This window comes from Gadus morhua, chromosome 16 (genome assembly GCF_902167405.1).
Source record: "Gadus morhua chromosome 16, gadMor3.0, whole genome shotgun sequence".
Classification (NCBI taxonomy): Eukaryota; Metazoa; Chordata; class Actinopteri; order Gadiformes; family Gadidae; genus Gadus; species Gadus morhua.
In genome coordinates, this window is record NC_044063.1 from 20,402,231 (window position 1) to 20,415,947 (window position 13,717).

The 13,717-nt window shown below is 46.4% G+C and overlaps 1 protein-coding gene across 2 annotated transcripts in view; it reads right to left on the reverse strand.

The window, feature by feature from the left end:
- Nucleotides 1-372: 372 nt before the first annotated feature.
- igsf11 (immunoglobulin superfamily member 11) overlaps nucleotides 373-13,717 on the reverse strand; it is a 100,720-nt gene continuing 87,375 nt past the window's right edge. For both annotated transcript variants that reach the window (XM_030381792.1, XM_030381791.1), the window contains 5 exons: nucleotides 12,915-13,070; nucleotides 10,717-10,839; nucleotides 7,966-8,113; nucleotides 4,590-5,275; nucleotides 373-4,502 (listed from right to left, as the gene is read on the reverse strand). In XM_030381792.1, the coding sequence (XP_030237652.1) occupies nucleotides 4,591-5,275; nucleotides 7,966-8,113; nucleotides 10,717-10,839; nucleotides 12,915-13,070 (1,112 nt within the window). In that variant the 3' untranslated portion in view covers nucleotides 373-4,502; nucleotide 4,590. The remainder of the gene's footprint in view (nucleotides 4,503-4,589; nucleotides 5,276-7,965; nucleotides 8,114-10,716; nucleotides 10,840-12,914; nucleotides 13,071-13,717) is intronic.

Below are 13,717 nucleotides of genomic sequence, written 5' to 3' on the forward strand. Positions count from 1 at the left end.
CTTTGCCTAAGCAGACCCATTTGAAACGTTAAGAGGTTTAGCATGGGTGTCTGAGACTGAAAGCTTTCCAACAATTATACTAGTGTCTTTCCTCATTCAATATAATGCATTGGAGGCATGGTACATCTCCTTTGAGTCAGAACATGGCTAATATGATTCCATTATGCAGTAATACAATGCAGATCATAATTAAATGAACTAGTGAGCTATAATTACGGCAAGCATCCATTGGTGTAAAAAATAGTGGCATCACCAGTGATCATCCTTTTAACACATCCAGAAATGGCACCGCAATCCGGAAGGCATGCAGTGTGTCATGCATAAATGCAGACAGAAGGCACACAGCAAAACAGAAACATGACATGATCCCGGTTAGAATGTATTAACATGATTTATTCACTACAACCTCCTCCAACACTCGTTTTCCGACTTCCAATCCATCCAAACACCAAGCACAAGGTTGCATTCGGAATATTTACACAACGGGTTCTTTGCTCTGTGGTATTTTGCACCCCTTTGCCGTTGATTTATGTTCAACACCATACTAGCATTCAACCAAATGACATCGTACCACTTGTGGTTTAAATGACCTAGACGTTGACAGAGAGTCAGAACAAAAGCTCAATAATCCATGACTCGCCTCGTGATTCAGAGCAACCAAACCAACCAAAACAAAGAATGAAAAATAATGAAAAAGTCCCAGTAAGGAGGTTTGTTTTTTTATATATATAGTTGTTTTGACACGAAAGAGAAAAACATGGCAGGGACCTCCAAACTTTGTCAACCTTTGGAAACCACTGGAGGAGAAGAAGCAGACTTCCCTCCTCACCTTCTCAGACCAATGACCAGGGAAGGTTAGGCCATGAGAGAGGGTCAGGGGGAGGAGGAGAAGGAAAGGGAAAGGGATGGAAGTGGGAGAGAAGATGTGGGGGAGAGAGATTGTGAGAGAGGGATGATGCGGGATTGTGTGTATTAGAGAGAGAGAGAGAGAGAGAGAGAGAGAGAGAGAGAGAGAGAGAGAGAGAGAGAGAGAGACAGAGGGTGGGGGGAGGTTGTGTGAGGTGTGAGAGAGTGGGGGCCTGTAGGCACATGCTCTCTCATTATATTTTCCTAAAGCCAGGTCTTGCAGCTTCTGGCAGGGCTGTCCGGCTACTGCTACTAGTGCGGCTGTTTTGATTCTTTCTACAAAGGGTTGGGTGTGATGTTCTGAGGTGAGAACATCTTTGATCATCTGAGTGAAGCCAGCTCCCCTAATGTCCTCGACCAGAGCGTGAGCGTGTGTGTGTGCATGTTTATTCAGCTGTGTTAATGAGTGTATGTGGATGGTTGTTGAGGTTGGTGTGTTTTTGTGTGTATGTGTGTGTATGTGTGTGTTTAAAACATGGATGTGTCTGCAGAGCAGACTTTTGGGGCACTGTGCAGGAACAATAAATGGAGCTGAATTCTTATTAGGGAAATGTGAAAAATTCTATATTGCTCGACATTGACATTTTTTTATAATGACCATGGTGAATGACAAAGCAAAGTTTTTGAATGAAATCTTGAACTTTAAGAACTTTGCCTTCCCTTTGGTTTAGAAATACTCAACAGTCAGTAAATTGTCAAACTATTATTATCATAATAATTCTTATTTATGATTGATAGACTACTCAATGTGATAAATATAAACCACACCAAGCAGCTTGACTGGTGGATATCTGACCCAGGTCTCAATATATTATTATATTATTGACACATTATGAAACAAAAACATGAATACAATAAAAATATGGAAAACAACTGCATATGCAACGACTGGGGTGATGGCTGAAACGCAGCGGATCTCATTAATTTTCTACGGCTGTCTCAGAGGTGGACGGCATCATCTGTAATTTGAAACACATGGCTGCCTGGCTTGGCTTGCTGCTCTCATCATCTGAATATTTATTGGGTTTATAGAGTTATTTAATTGCTATTCATACTTTTTTCCCTTCATCAGTCTGCAGCAGTGCCAAACTCCTGCTCTCATATTCTCCTCTCAGCGAATTTCTGCACACAGAACGCATTTAGAAAAAAAACACAATATTGCATCGGGTGGATCTATCGCTCAGCTGCCCCAGGGAAGAGTGAGAGCAATGCGTGTTCCCTGGAATAGAATTCCCATCTCTCAATCGCCTCTTGTCACAGAAGGTGGGTGGCCGGCCTACACTGACACCACGGCGCTGTGCACATTTGTTGTGCGGGGGGAGTCATGCAGGGTGCGATGAGTGGAAAGAACCCCAAAAGCAAAGGACTTGGTGATTTTTAATAACAATAAGATGTGGCGGCGGAATCCAAAGCCGTGACAACAGGGACTTTGATTTGTTCTTTCTTGGCCTTGTTTGCTAATGAAGTCAGTTCCTGATTAAGGGGTTGGCACACTGCTCCAGCATACCCATACATCGGGCCATTCCAGTTGGTGGTGGTGGGCTGGTGAGGTTTCTTGACGTGGCGGTGCTGAATTGCTGTGGGCCAATTTCGGCCGACATTTATCAGTCGAGTGTTTGTTGAGGCAGTGTGCCAGCACCTCAGGACAACAAAACAAAACGAGAGACAACTTCAACTTGAACAGAGAATAGCTTTTAACATGGAGTTGCATCATTGCTGGAAGGTAATCATTATTAATGTTCTGTAACAAGATTATAGAAGGATTGGCAGACTTTGGGACAATTACATATTTCCACACGTATACATTTATTCATTTTCTCCAATGGATTTAATGTGTTTATATAGTATTGTTTATCTAGTAACTGTTGGTTAAAAAATTATTATAAATACTGTTGTATCTAAACATATGGCGAAACATATGGTATTTCAGCGTGTTTCAAATTAACTCGAAACCCCCAATTAAAATAGGGTCAATAGGTCATAAGAAGATTGATGAAAAAAATTTTATCTGCTTATCTAAAAATAGTCTATAGAATTAAAATAGTGTTAACTGTAAAAAATGACTGTAAACCCAAAGAATTCGTACATTTAAAACACAGTATTTGATGTAATTGAATCATCCATTGTACATTTAAGAATTAGATCAATAGTTTTACTCCCTTAGCATAGCCTATCAGTATTAGATACAATATATACAGTAAAAAACTGTTTTGTTTGCGTCTTTCATATATATATTTGTATATATACATACATATATATATATTAGTTCTCTTCCTCCTATTTTCTCTTACTTCATTTATGAAAGTAGACATCCTCATATTTTGTAAGCAGCACTGATAGGAGATAAACTGAATTGATGGCTCTGTGGACTTGAGCCATACCTTAAAATATATAATTTACCAGTCTGATCTATATGGAAATTATTGTGCAATTATCCAGGAACATACAGCGCTTGTTGAATCCACCAGTGGCCATTGATATACGTAATGTCATTGTATACCTTGTAACAATTCTTTAACAATAGGATGTGCAAAACAAATATTTTTTCCGCCATTGATAAAGCATTGCAATTGAAAGAGACAGGTATGGTTTATAATAGAGCAAGTGAAATGGAAAATTGCTTAAAAAAGTGCAAAAACCTAAAATAAAATGGTTAATAATGTAAAATAAGATGCAAAATATTAAAAAACTATTTTGACAGGCAAGCCCCAACCCTTGAAATTGCCATTATTTATCTCCTAATAAACCTTCCGTGCATATTTCATCCAACAAGTATATGTTAATTTCTTCATTCAGATAGCATCAGGTAAAACATTCTAACAACAACAATTCATTTCTCATCACCATTATCATCTGTATCACTGTTTTAGTTCAAATCCAAAATAAAAAACGTGAGAAGAAAGCATTGCAAATAATCTCAAATTGATTTCTCAAACAAAGCACACATGCATTAATCATTAGTTTTTCTTCTTTTAATGTTCGAGTTCCAAGCTTGTTTCCGTTTGATCATGCATTTATGGACACACACACACACACACACACACACACACACACACACACACACACACACACACACACACACACACACACACACACACACACACACACACACAGAAGCACACATGCACACACACATGGAGATGAAGATCCTGTTTGTTGCTGCTGAGTCGTTGACATGATTCAGTCACAATGGCTTCCTCTTCTGTAAGAGATCTGTGAATCACTCTGGGCCACTCACTGGGATACGGTCCTTCTGAGTTTCCTACCAACATCATTAAGGGGGCGTCCTGGCCACCGGGAGTGACAACTGGGGCCCATGAATCAGCCCCGCCCCGGTGGCTGTGGACACAACCTACAAGCACTCTCTTAACACGAAGTGAGATAAAAAATAAAAAGGTAGAGCGAGATCGACAGATGGGGGGGGAAAAGAGAGAACAAAAAAAACCCCAGCAAGAGCGGTGTGGTTTGGTTAAAGGGAAAAGGCTGTCCTGGGCTGCACGGTCTCAAGGAACGATCCAGAGTGAGTTCTCCATTGATCTCGCGGCGGGAAGGAAGGTGAGGGCATGCGTCCGTCTCCACTTTGATTTGGAAAAGACCTGAGTGGGGTTAAAGAGGGGGCTTTCAGAGGCCAGCGTTTATCTCCCCCACCCCCCCCCCCGCCCCATCCTCACTGCATCCCGTACCTCATACCAGCGATCCGGCTCTGCTCTGGGCGGGCACCATGACGGGCACCGCCCCCATGCGCTCCAGCGTGGCCTGGCTCACCGCGTACGAGTGTGTGTGCTGGCCGCGCGCCGACGCCGGCGCCCCCTTGTGGCCCGCCGCCCCGTTGCTCCGCGTCTTCACGGCCGGGGAGGGGGCCGAGTTCGTGGTGACCACCAGGGTCTTGGGCGGTGGCAGTGTGTGGCTTCCGCCGTTGGCCAAGGAGGAAGTCAGCGTCGCCGTGGTGCCCTGGAGCTGGGGCGGGGCGTGGCGGGGCAACGGGGCCGAGCCCGGCGCCGAGACCGCCCCGGCCGCCAACGACGCCGGTGGGGGCGGCGGCGGCTGCGGCGCCGGCCCGTGACCGTGGCCGTGGCCGTGGCCGTGCCCTTGTCCGTGCGCGTGGCCGTGGCCGTGGGGGTGGGCGTGGCCGGGGTGTTGACCGTGCACGTGCTGCGGGTGTGTGCCGTGCGTGGCGGCGGTGGAGAAGGTGTGGCGCGTGTCGCCGTTGTAGCGCGTGTAGGAGTTGGTGTCGTAGTTGGGCTTGGGGTTGTGCCAGTAGCGGCTGTTGTAGGTGTTGGTGGAGGTCAGCGTGTCGTTCTCCGAGGAGGAGGCGTCGGCGTGGAACGCCTTCCCCGACGACGAGCGCTTGGGCGGAAGGTCGTCCTCCCTGCGGAGGAGAGGGTTCAGCGATGGCGCGGTCAGAGATGGAATGAGCCCCCCCCTCCCCCCTGCCGACTCCCCATCTGGAGTCATGGTTCCTGTGTATGGTCTGAGTGGTCCTGATGGGAGAGTCAGCGGGGGAGCTCACTCCCCCACTGACTCCATCACGACCGCACAGGCCGTACACATTCCCCCGCTCCGGACTGAAAACCTCATCTGTTCAGACTGCTTCTTGGCCCCGTGAAAAAGGCTAATCTCTTGTTTCTAAAATGTTGGCACTTGAGGCTCGTAGCCTATTTCCCTGATTTGTATGTGCTCTCATGGTCGGTGGCGTTTATGGGGTGTATCTTTGCGGTTGAACGCACTTATTGTGAGTCACTTTGCATAAAAGCGCCAGCTAAATAAATAAATGTGATGTCAATGTAGAGAGTGGTATGGCGTCCTCCTGCTGGCTTGTTCCCCATTTGGGAAAAATGTTTTCCTTTACGATAACGGAGATATAAATCTGCATGTTGTTGTTGTTGTTGTTGTTATTTAAAGGCTGCAACTGAACAAGAAAATGAATAGCTTGGCTTTAAACTACAACATAAAAGAGGACAATCATTCAGGTTCTGAAGCATTTCAATTTTAGCATCAGTGCTGCCCGTTGCTGCCATAAACTCGATGCAATGGGTTTTTAAGTGCGGTGGATAGAAAAAACCATGACCAAGCCAAATCCCTCTACAAACCTTATCCGATCCAACCAAGCAAATGGTTAGACTGAAAACATAGAAACATTGCTGATTAAAAATGCAAAGAATTCAACGAGGTCAACTGCCAATCCTCCATCATGGAACATAACATCCTGCGTCTTAGCCTTGCCGGGTAACCTTAAGGCTCTCCTTCAGCACTGACACATCTGAGCAATCGCCGTTCTCCCGTCATTTATTCCTGCCTGAAACAGATGGCCGTTCCCCATCGTCTTTCACCACCACTCGTACATTTGATTAAAACATTTACCGATTTCTAAATGGGCATTTGGGGAATGCACATCTGCGATAATGAAATTCAAGCGCTGTTTACGCGACCGGGTATCTTTTTAAAAAGGGTTCTCTGCCCCACAGAGGGTTTTCTTCTAAGTAATGTAGCAGTCGCGGCGCCTGGCACCTGATGTATTTGTCCGAGGGAGAATCTCCATTGTGATTTGCTGCGTAAGTGGAAAGCATCAGCGGCCTGAGGCAGGAAGATGTGCTGAAGACATTGTGAATGCAGGGAAGGCAGTCAGGCCCAAAATGAAGCAGATGTTATCCTACCAGCCAACCCGTGCTTGAAATATTGCAACAATGACTTATCTACAAATTGATTAATGAAGCAATTTTGAGGAGAAATTGCAGCCAATTTGAACAACTCAAAGAGCTTCAGCAGAATGTTTCAAAAGACAAATTAGGTTGTGGCGATAAAAAAAAGTGTGTACGGGAAAAGAAAAAATAAACCCGAATAAAGTCTTTCAATCTAATTTCAATCTTGAATCTGTTTTGTTTTCATTGTGCAATGGCAGGGAATTCTACTGAAGAGAACCTAAAATGTCTTTCTTGTATTGTGCATCTCATTGCCACTGTAAATTCTTAATGCTGCACATTGGCAATACTGCAACAAGCACTGAAGGCATACAGCTTACGCCTGCACTAACCATCAGATTGATGGCTTCAATATGCATTACTATGCACCACAGGCTTCAGTGGGTTTAGGGCGTAACTTGCCAGTTCAGTTATTGCAAAAGAGGAAAGGTGGGAGGCGAGAAATTTCAAATTTCACATTTTTCACGACCATGTACTTTTATTTACCAACCCTGCCCCCCACAGGCTATCATTATAACTGTAAATGCAACGGTGCTTAGCAAAAACATCTGCTGCAGGGAGTCCTGTGTGTGTGTGTGTGTGTGTGTGTGTGTGTGTGTGTGTGTGTGTGTGTGTGTGTGTGTGTGTGTGTGTGTGTGTGTGTGTGTGTGTGTGTGTGTGTGTGCACCTGAAAGAGAGGGAGATAGATCATATACAGAGAAAGAGAGAGAGGGAGGGAAGGAGAGACAAAGCAAGAGAGAGTGAGAGAACGGGAGGCAGAGGGAGTGAGAGATAGTGTGTGTGAGAAAGAAAAAGAGGGACAAAGACAGAGTGAGAGAAAGAGGAGAGAGCGTCCCAGAGAGAGTGACAGATAGAGAGAGAGAGAGAGAGAGAGAGAGAGAGAGAGAGAGAGAGAGAGAGAGAGAGAGAGAGAGAGAGAGAGAGAGAGAGAGACAGAGAGAGAGAGAGAGAGAGAGAGAGAGAGAGAGAGAGAGAGAGAGAGAGAGAGAGAGAGAGAGACAGAGAGAGAGAGAGAGAGAGAGAGAGAGAGAGAGAGAGAGAGAGAGACAGAGAGACAGAGAGAGAGAGAGAGAGAGAGAGAGAGAGAGAGAGAGAAAGAGACAGAGAGACAGAGAGACAGAGAGAGAGAGAGACTTACTAAGAGGCTGAGAAAGAGAGAGAGCGATAGCGAGAGAGACAGGGACAGAGAGAGCGAGAGCGAGAGCGAGAGAGAGAGACAGAGACAGAGACAGAGACAGAGACAGAGAGAGACAGAGAGACAGAGAGACAGAGAGACAGAGGGAGAGAGAGAGAGAGAGAGAGAGAGACTTACTAAGAGAGGCAGAGAAAGAGAGAGAGAAAAGGAGAGGAGGAGAGAGACCTGATCTCGTTGGGGATCTCCTCCTCGTCGTACTTGTTCTTGTTCTTCCAGTAGAAGAGTGAAACCACCACCAGCAGGGAGCAAATGATGAGTGCCAGCACCCCCGTGGCGATGGTCCCCGCTATCAGACCCACGCTCTGGGGCTGGGCTGAGACACACAGATGGGGGTGGGGACACAAGAAAGGACCATAAGAAAACAGACATGCATATATTCATAGCTTGGCTCGACCTTCTCCTGCCACGTTTACTTCCTCCTCTCACTCTGAATCTATGCTCTATTGTACAACCGCTCCTGTTACTCAAACCTCAATGCTACGCAATGATAGGCTACCTTTTAATCTGAACATGACTGTGTATCTAGGCAGGGATGTGTCTACTGTTAATATTGGGATGCATGTGTGGCTCTAGGACTGGGAATGAGAAGCAGCAACGCATAGTTTTACAGAAACATTATACCGCCCAGATGAATAAGCTGAGCTGGATAATGTAAACTTGTGTCATTGGAATCATTTTTCAAAAACTGGTAATTTTTCACAGATGGCTGCTTGGCATTTCAAATATTGCCGTTATTTTCAGTTCCAATCCTGCTGTTTAGTATGCTAAGCACCGTCAGCTACTTTAAATGATGGCAAAAGTATTCCGCTCTACCCACCAGAAGCATTACGCAAACGCATTAGCATGCACTTAAACAAATGTTTCAACAAATAGTGCTCGCAAACCGAAAAACAAAAAACATCGCATGGCGAAGCCGATCACCAATTCATGTCATGCATTACTGCCGGTCCTGCCTGGGAAATAACCCATCGCACATGTTTCCCCTTCTCTTCTTCTAACGGCTTAGATAAAGACAATGGAGAATTAAGCCTAATACCTGATGATCTAATGGCTGCCCATTACCCTAGTGTGGCCACATTGTTCAAAAAGAAGCCACTGTGTAGGATGCACCATGAATAACACATTGATGCTAATGCTCTGGCCGTTAGCCTAATGGTCAGAAGCTTCGCCATCTAAATCTGCTCCAAACTATAGGCCTACCGGCGCTATGAAAGTAAAGAGCAACACAGAGAGAGAGAGAGATGAAGTCGGAGAGAAAGAGAGGGTGGGGGCGGCTGTAGACACAGGGGTTGAAGGAGACAAAAAAAAGAGAGGTGACAGCAAAGAAAGAGAAATAACAATGAGGCCAAAGAGAATCCGGAGAGGATGGGAGAGAGCAAGGGAACCAGTGAAGGAGCGGCAAAAAGTTGCTCCCATGACAACGTCCTTCCTGTTTTTAATGAGACCGCTATGCTTTGAGCGGTCAACCTTGCCGCCTCAAAACCAACACTCCTAAAACATCCGCCAGTGGCAGCCTTTTTTTTATTTATTATGAACTCGTTTTTTTAATGTCAACCCTTCCTAGCGTGGCACAATTTCTGCCATCAGGCATGGGGATGCAGAACAGCTTCATGTTTGTCACCCCTAGATATATCTGCCTCTCCACAGCTTGAGGAGAGGCAGTGCATGCTGCTGGACAGCAGTGACAGGACACAAACATATGGAGCGATGGATGGAGCGGTATTAAACGGGAATAACCCTTTTCTATTTTATTTTTGTTCTTAAATATCTCTGAGCACCTATGTGCGTCACTGTTATTCCTCTGTCCTTTGTTGTCCTTGAGTGTGAGCGCCACTCTGATTATCTGATCACAACGAATGGCCTCACTGTGAAGTTAAACAAGAAGGGCTTTGGGCTGCTCAATTAGGTCGGAAACTTTACAGACTTCTCTTGCTGTTCACAGCCCTGTTTAATTAGAGCCACAGGACTATCGCCCCGCTACATACTGGACCCTTTATGGGGAGATATGCCGGCGTTCTACAAGTTTGGTAGTTCACTTTCTTCCCTTCGTCTCTGCCTATGCTATGTTTCCTAATTAAACAGTGTCCCTAGAAGAAAGCGCTCAATGCGGATCTTCTCCGTATGTGTGTGTGTGTATGTTGGGTGTGTGTGTGTGTGTGTGTTGGGTGTGTGTGTGTGTGTGTGTGTGTGTGTGTGTGTGTGTGTGTGTGTGTGTGTGTGTGTGTCTCTCTCCCCTTGTCTGGCGGCGTGGTAAAGAGCTGCAGCCTCGCCAGTCTATAAAAGACCCGTGTGTGTTTGTGTCTGCGTGTGTGTGTTTGTGTGTGTGTGTGTGTGTGTGTGATCTAATCCTCATTAAGGAAGCCATCTGTCATCGTGTCTGGACGCAGATGATAACAATGTCAAGGTGTGCCGTGGTAATGAGTTAGCATGAGTGATTATGAAACACCTGTCATTCACTCTGACTTCTGGCTGCACTGCAGCCGCTTGTCGGAAGCACGCTATCACGGCGGCCCGCTGCGTGGATTTATTTATTGTGTTGGTGTTAGAGAGAGAGAGAGAGAGACAAAGAGAGACAAAGAAAGTGATTGAGAGAAAAGGAGGCAGAGGGAGGGAGAGATAGAGTGAGTGACAGAGGGGGGGGGGGGGGAGGGGGCGAGAGGGAGAGATACAGAGGGTGGGTCGAAAGAGAGAGAGAGAGAGGAGGGGGGATGAGGGAAAGGCTTGTGTGTGGGTTTTAAGAAGAGGATCTCTGCAAGAGGGAGAGCGGGAGAGAGCAAGCGAGCGAAAATAAAACAATACCAGAAAGTTTCTGTGGTGTCTCTCTGGTGTTTGTTCGTTGTTTGTCTTTGTCCATGTGTGAGAGCGATATTGTGCGTGCGTGTGTGCGTGTGTGTGTGTGTGCGTGTGTGTACTTACGGGAGACCACCTGCAGGTTGAGCAGACAGGTGCTCTTGCCTACAGCGTTGCTGGAGGAGCACTGGTAGAGACCAGAGGTGCTGCTGCTGATGTTCCTCAGGGTCACGGTGCCCTGCATCTGGTCTGGAGGAGCAAACACAAGGACCACAGCAGGGTGAGAAACACACACACACACACACGTATACAAGGGCCACAGCATGGTGAGAAACACACACACACACACACACACACACACACACACACACACACACACACACACACACACACACACACACACACACACACACACACACACACACACACACACACATACATACACAAGGGCCACAGCATGGTGAGAAACACACACACACACACACACACACACACACACACACACACACACACACACACACACACACACACACACACACACACACACACACACACACACACACACACACACACACGTACGTACACAAGGGCCACAGCATGGTGAGAAACACACAAAAACACACATACACACAAGGGCCACGGCATGGTGAGAAACACACCCACACACACAAGGTTTGCACAATGGTGAGAAACACACACACACACACACACACACACACACACACACACACAAGATCCAGGGCATGGTGAGAAACACAAACAAACACACAAGGGCCACAGCATGGTGAGAAACACACACACACACACACACACAAGATCCAGGGCATGGTGAGAAACACAAACAAACACACAAGGGCCACAGCATGGTGAGAAACACACACACAAGGATTTGAAAGCAAACAAACAAGTAGGCAAGCATACACACACCAACGCATCCAGGTACACACATACACAGGTGTACACATACACAGACACACACAAATGAAAGTAAACAATAAACCACACAGGAAGATCCCAACACACCGGACACTGAGTTAAAAAAGAAATACTACATCTTAATATTGAACTGCAAGGCAGATCTATTATTACATGGGTGAACTAAACAATGGTTAAGTTAAATAAATAACTGGATTCAGATATGATTAAATCACTCAACAGCATTAGGATTAACAGTTACAAGTGTTTCAACAGTGTTGACTTTTTCTACCACTGGAGGGCGTCATAGACCACCAAAATCATCAAGAACAGCCTTATTTCATTAGCGATTTCACACAATGATACTAAAAACGACATGAGTAAAGGGAACTATACTTCGTTTTGTTAAAAGGTGTTAGTTTGATAATGGCTCGATGAGGTTAGAGTTTTTGACAATACACAACTGGATTCCACCAGAAAAGGCTACTTGTCTTTTATGAATTGCTTTTTTGTTTAGAGGCATACATTAAACACAGGTGCACACCTGCAAAATAAACTCTACAGTTTATAATAATAAGCTGCACCTGGATCAGACTCCAAAGCTCAAACCCACGTAGCAACATAGCTTTGATGTAGCCTTAGGTGGACCGGTAGTGTAAAAGGAGTAGCTTTCCAGTAACAAGGGACATTTTAATGAGAGGAGAAGATTACGACAGGGCATAGAACAGCGACTGTATTACAGACACTGTGGACCAACTGCACAGCCGATACAACCAGCCCTGACAGCCTCCAGTCGGGAGGCGAGCGGAGGTTCAGGTGATTACTGGGAGTGATCTTGGGGTTCTATGAGGACGCACTACCCATAAGTCTTGTACTTCTAACAAGGCCTGGGTGTAAACACAGTGCAGAGTTGGCCACAGCACAGCCCAAGCCCCACAAACAGCACCGATCCATCATCAAATTATGAATACACACAAACCCCCACACACATACACACATATAAACATGTACACGCACACACACACACATAAACAAAAAAAGCACAAATATATCCTATCCACACATGCACAGCTGTATGAAAAGTATACACACCCATGTACTCTCACACACAAAAAACACTCCATACACACATTTACACTCACACAAACATCCAAAACGCACACACAGACACACACACACACACAAACAGAGTGTCCACTTCAACACCCGCCAGCAGGATCACCGAGGAGAGGGTGGGGAAGAGGTGCTCGGGAGCATGGCGATGGCGCTGGGTTTTTTTTTGGTCGTTTGTTGCCATGACACTGCTGTACGTGTGTGTGTGTGTGTTTGTGTGTCACATTTACCGGCGAAGGTGGAGCAAAAAGGCAGTCCGGAGGCGGCGGCGGGGGCCAGGATGTGTTTAGCAGTACCTTGCATGGCGGTGTGGGGCAGCCGGGGCAGCGCGTCCAGCTTCTCCCAGGAGTACGAGGGCGTGGGCGTGCCCTCCTCCGAGCTGCACAGCAGCAGCACGTCGCTGCCCACGTCCAGGGAGCCCTGCACCCGGCACGTAGGCACAGAGGGGGGCACTGTGGGGGAGGGGGGGGGGGGAGAGAGAGAGCAGGGGGGCGATGGTAGTGAGGGTGGTGGTGACGGGGATGAGGGTAGAGAGAGAGCAGGGGGCGATTATAGGGTGGTGGTGGGGATGAGAGTAGAGAGGGAGCAGGGGGCGATGGTGGTGAGGGTGGCGGTGGTGGTGGTGGTGGTGGTGGGGGAGGGTGTGTAGAGAGAGAATAGGGGGTTGATGAGAGGATGGTGGTGGTGGTGGTGGTGGTGGTGGGGGAGGGTGTGTAGAGAGAATAGCGGGTGATGGGGATATGATATGGGGACGAATGATGACATGAATGAACAAACACTATTAGAGAAATGAAGTTTCCGGATCAGCAGTGGTAAATTGGTTTTTTTCTGGGGTTTTGCAGACCCGCTGTACCTCCAAGTTCTGTTCTGCTGGCGGGGATGTTTCTTCCCTGTTTTATTTTATTTCACACAATGAATCAAACAGAATCTCACAGATCATCCCACAGTCATCCCTTTCTTGGGAGTTTAACTCAAAAAGTTTTTTGAGCATATTCCGCGTGTGTTTGTTTATAATATGTTATATATGTGTATGCATCCTTGTTCTGTTTCGTCTCGTTTCATCCAGCATATCATTGCTCTTTCTGAGGTATTCAGTGTG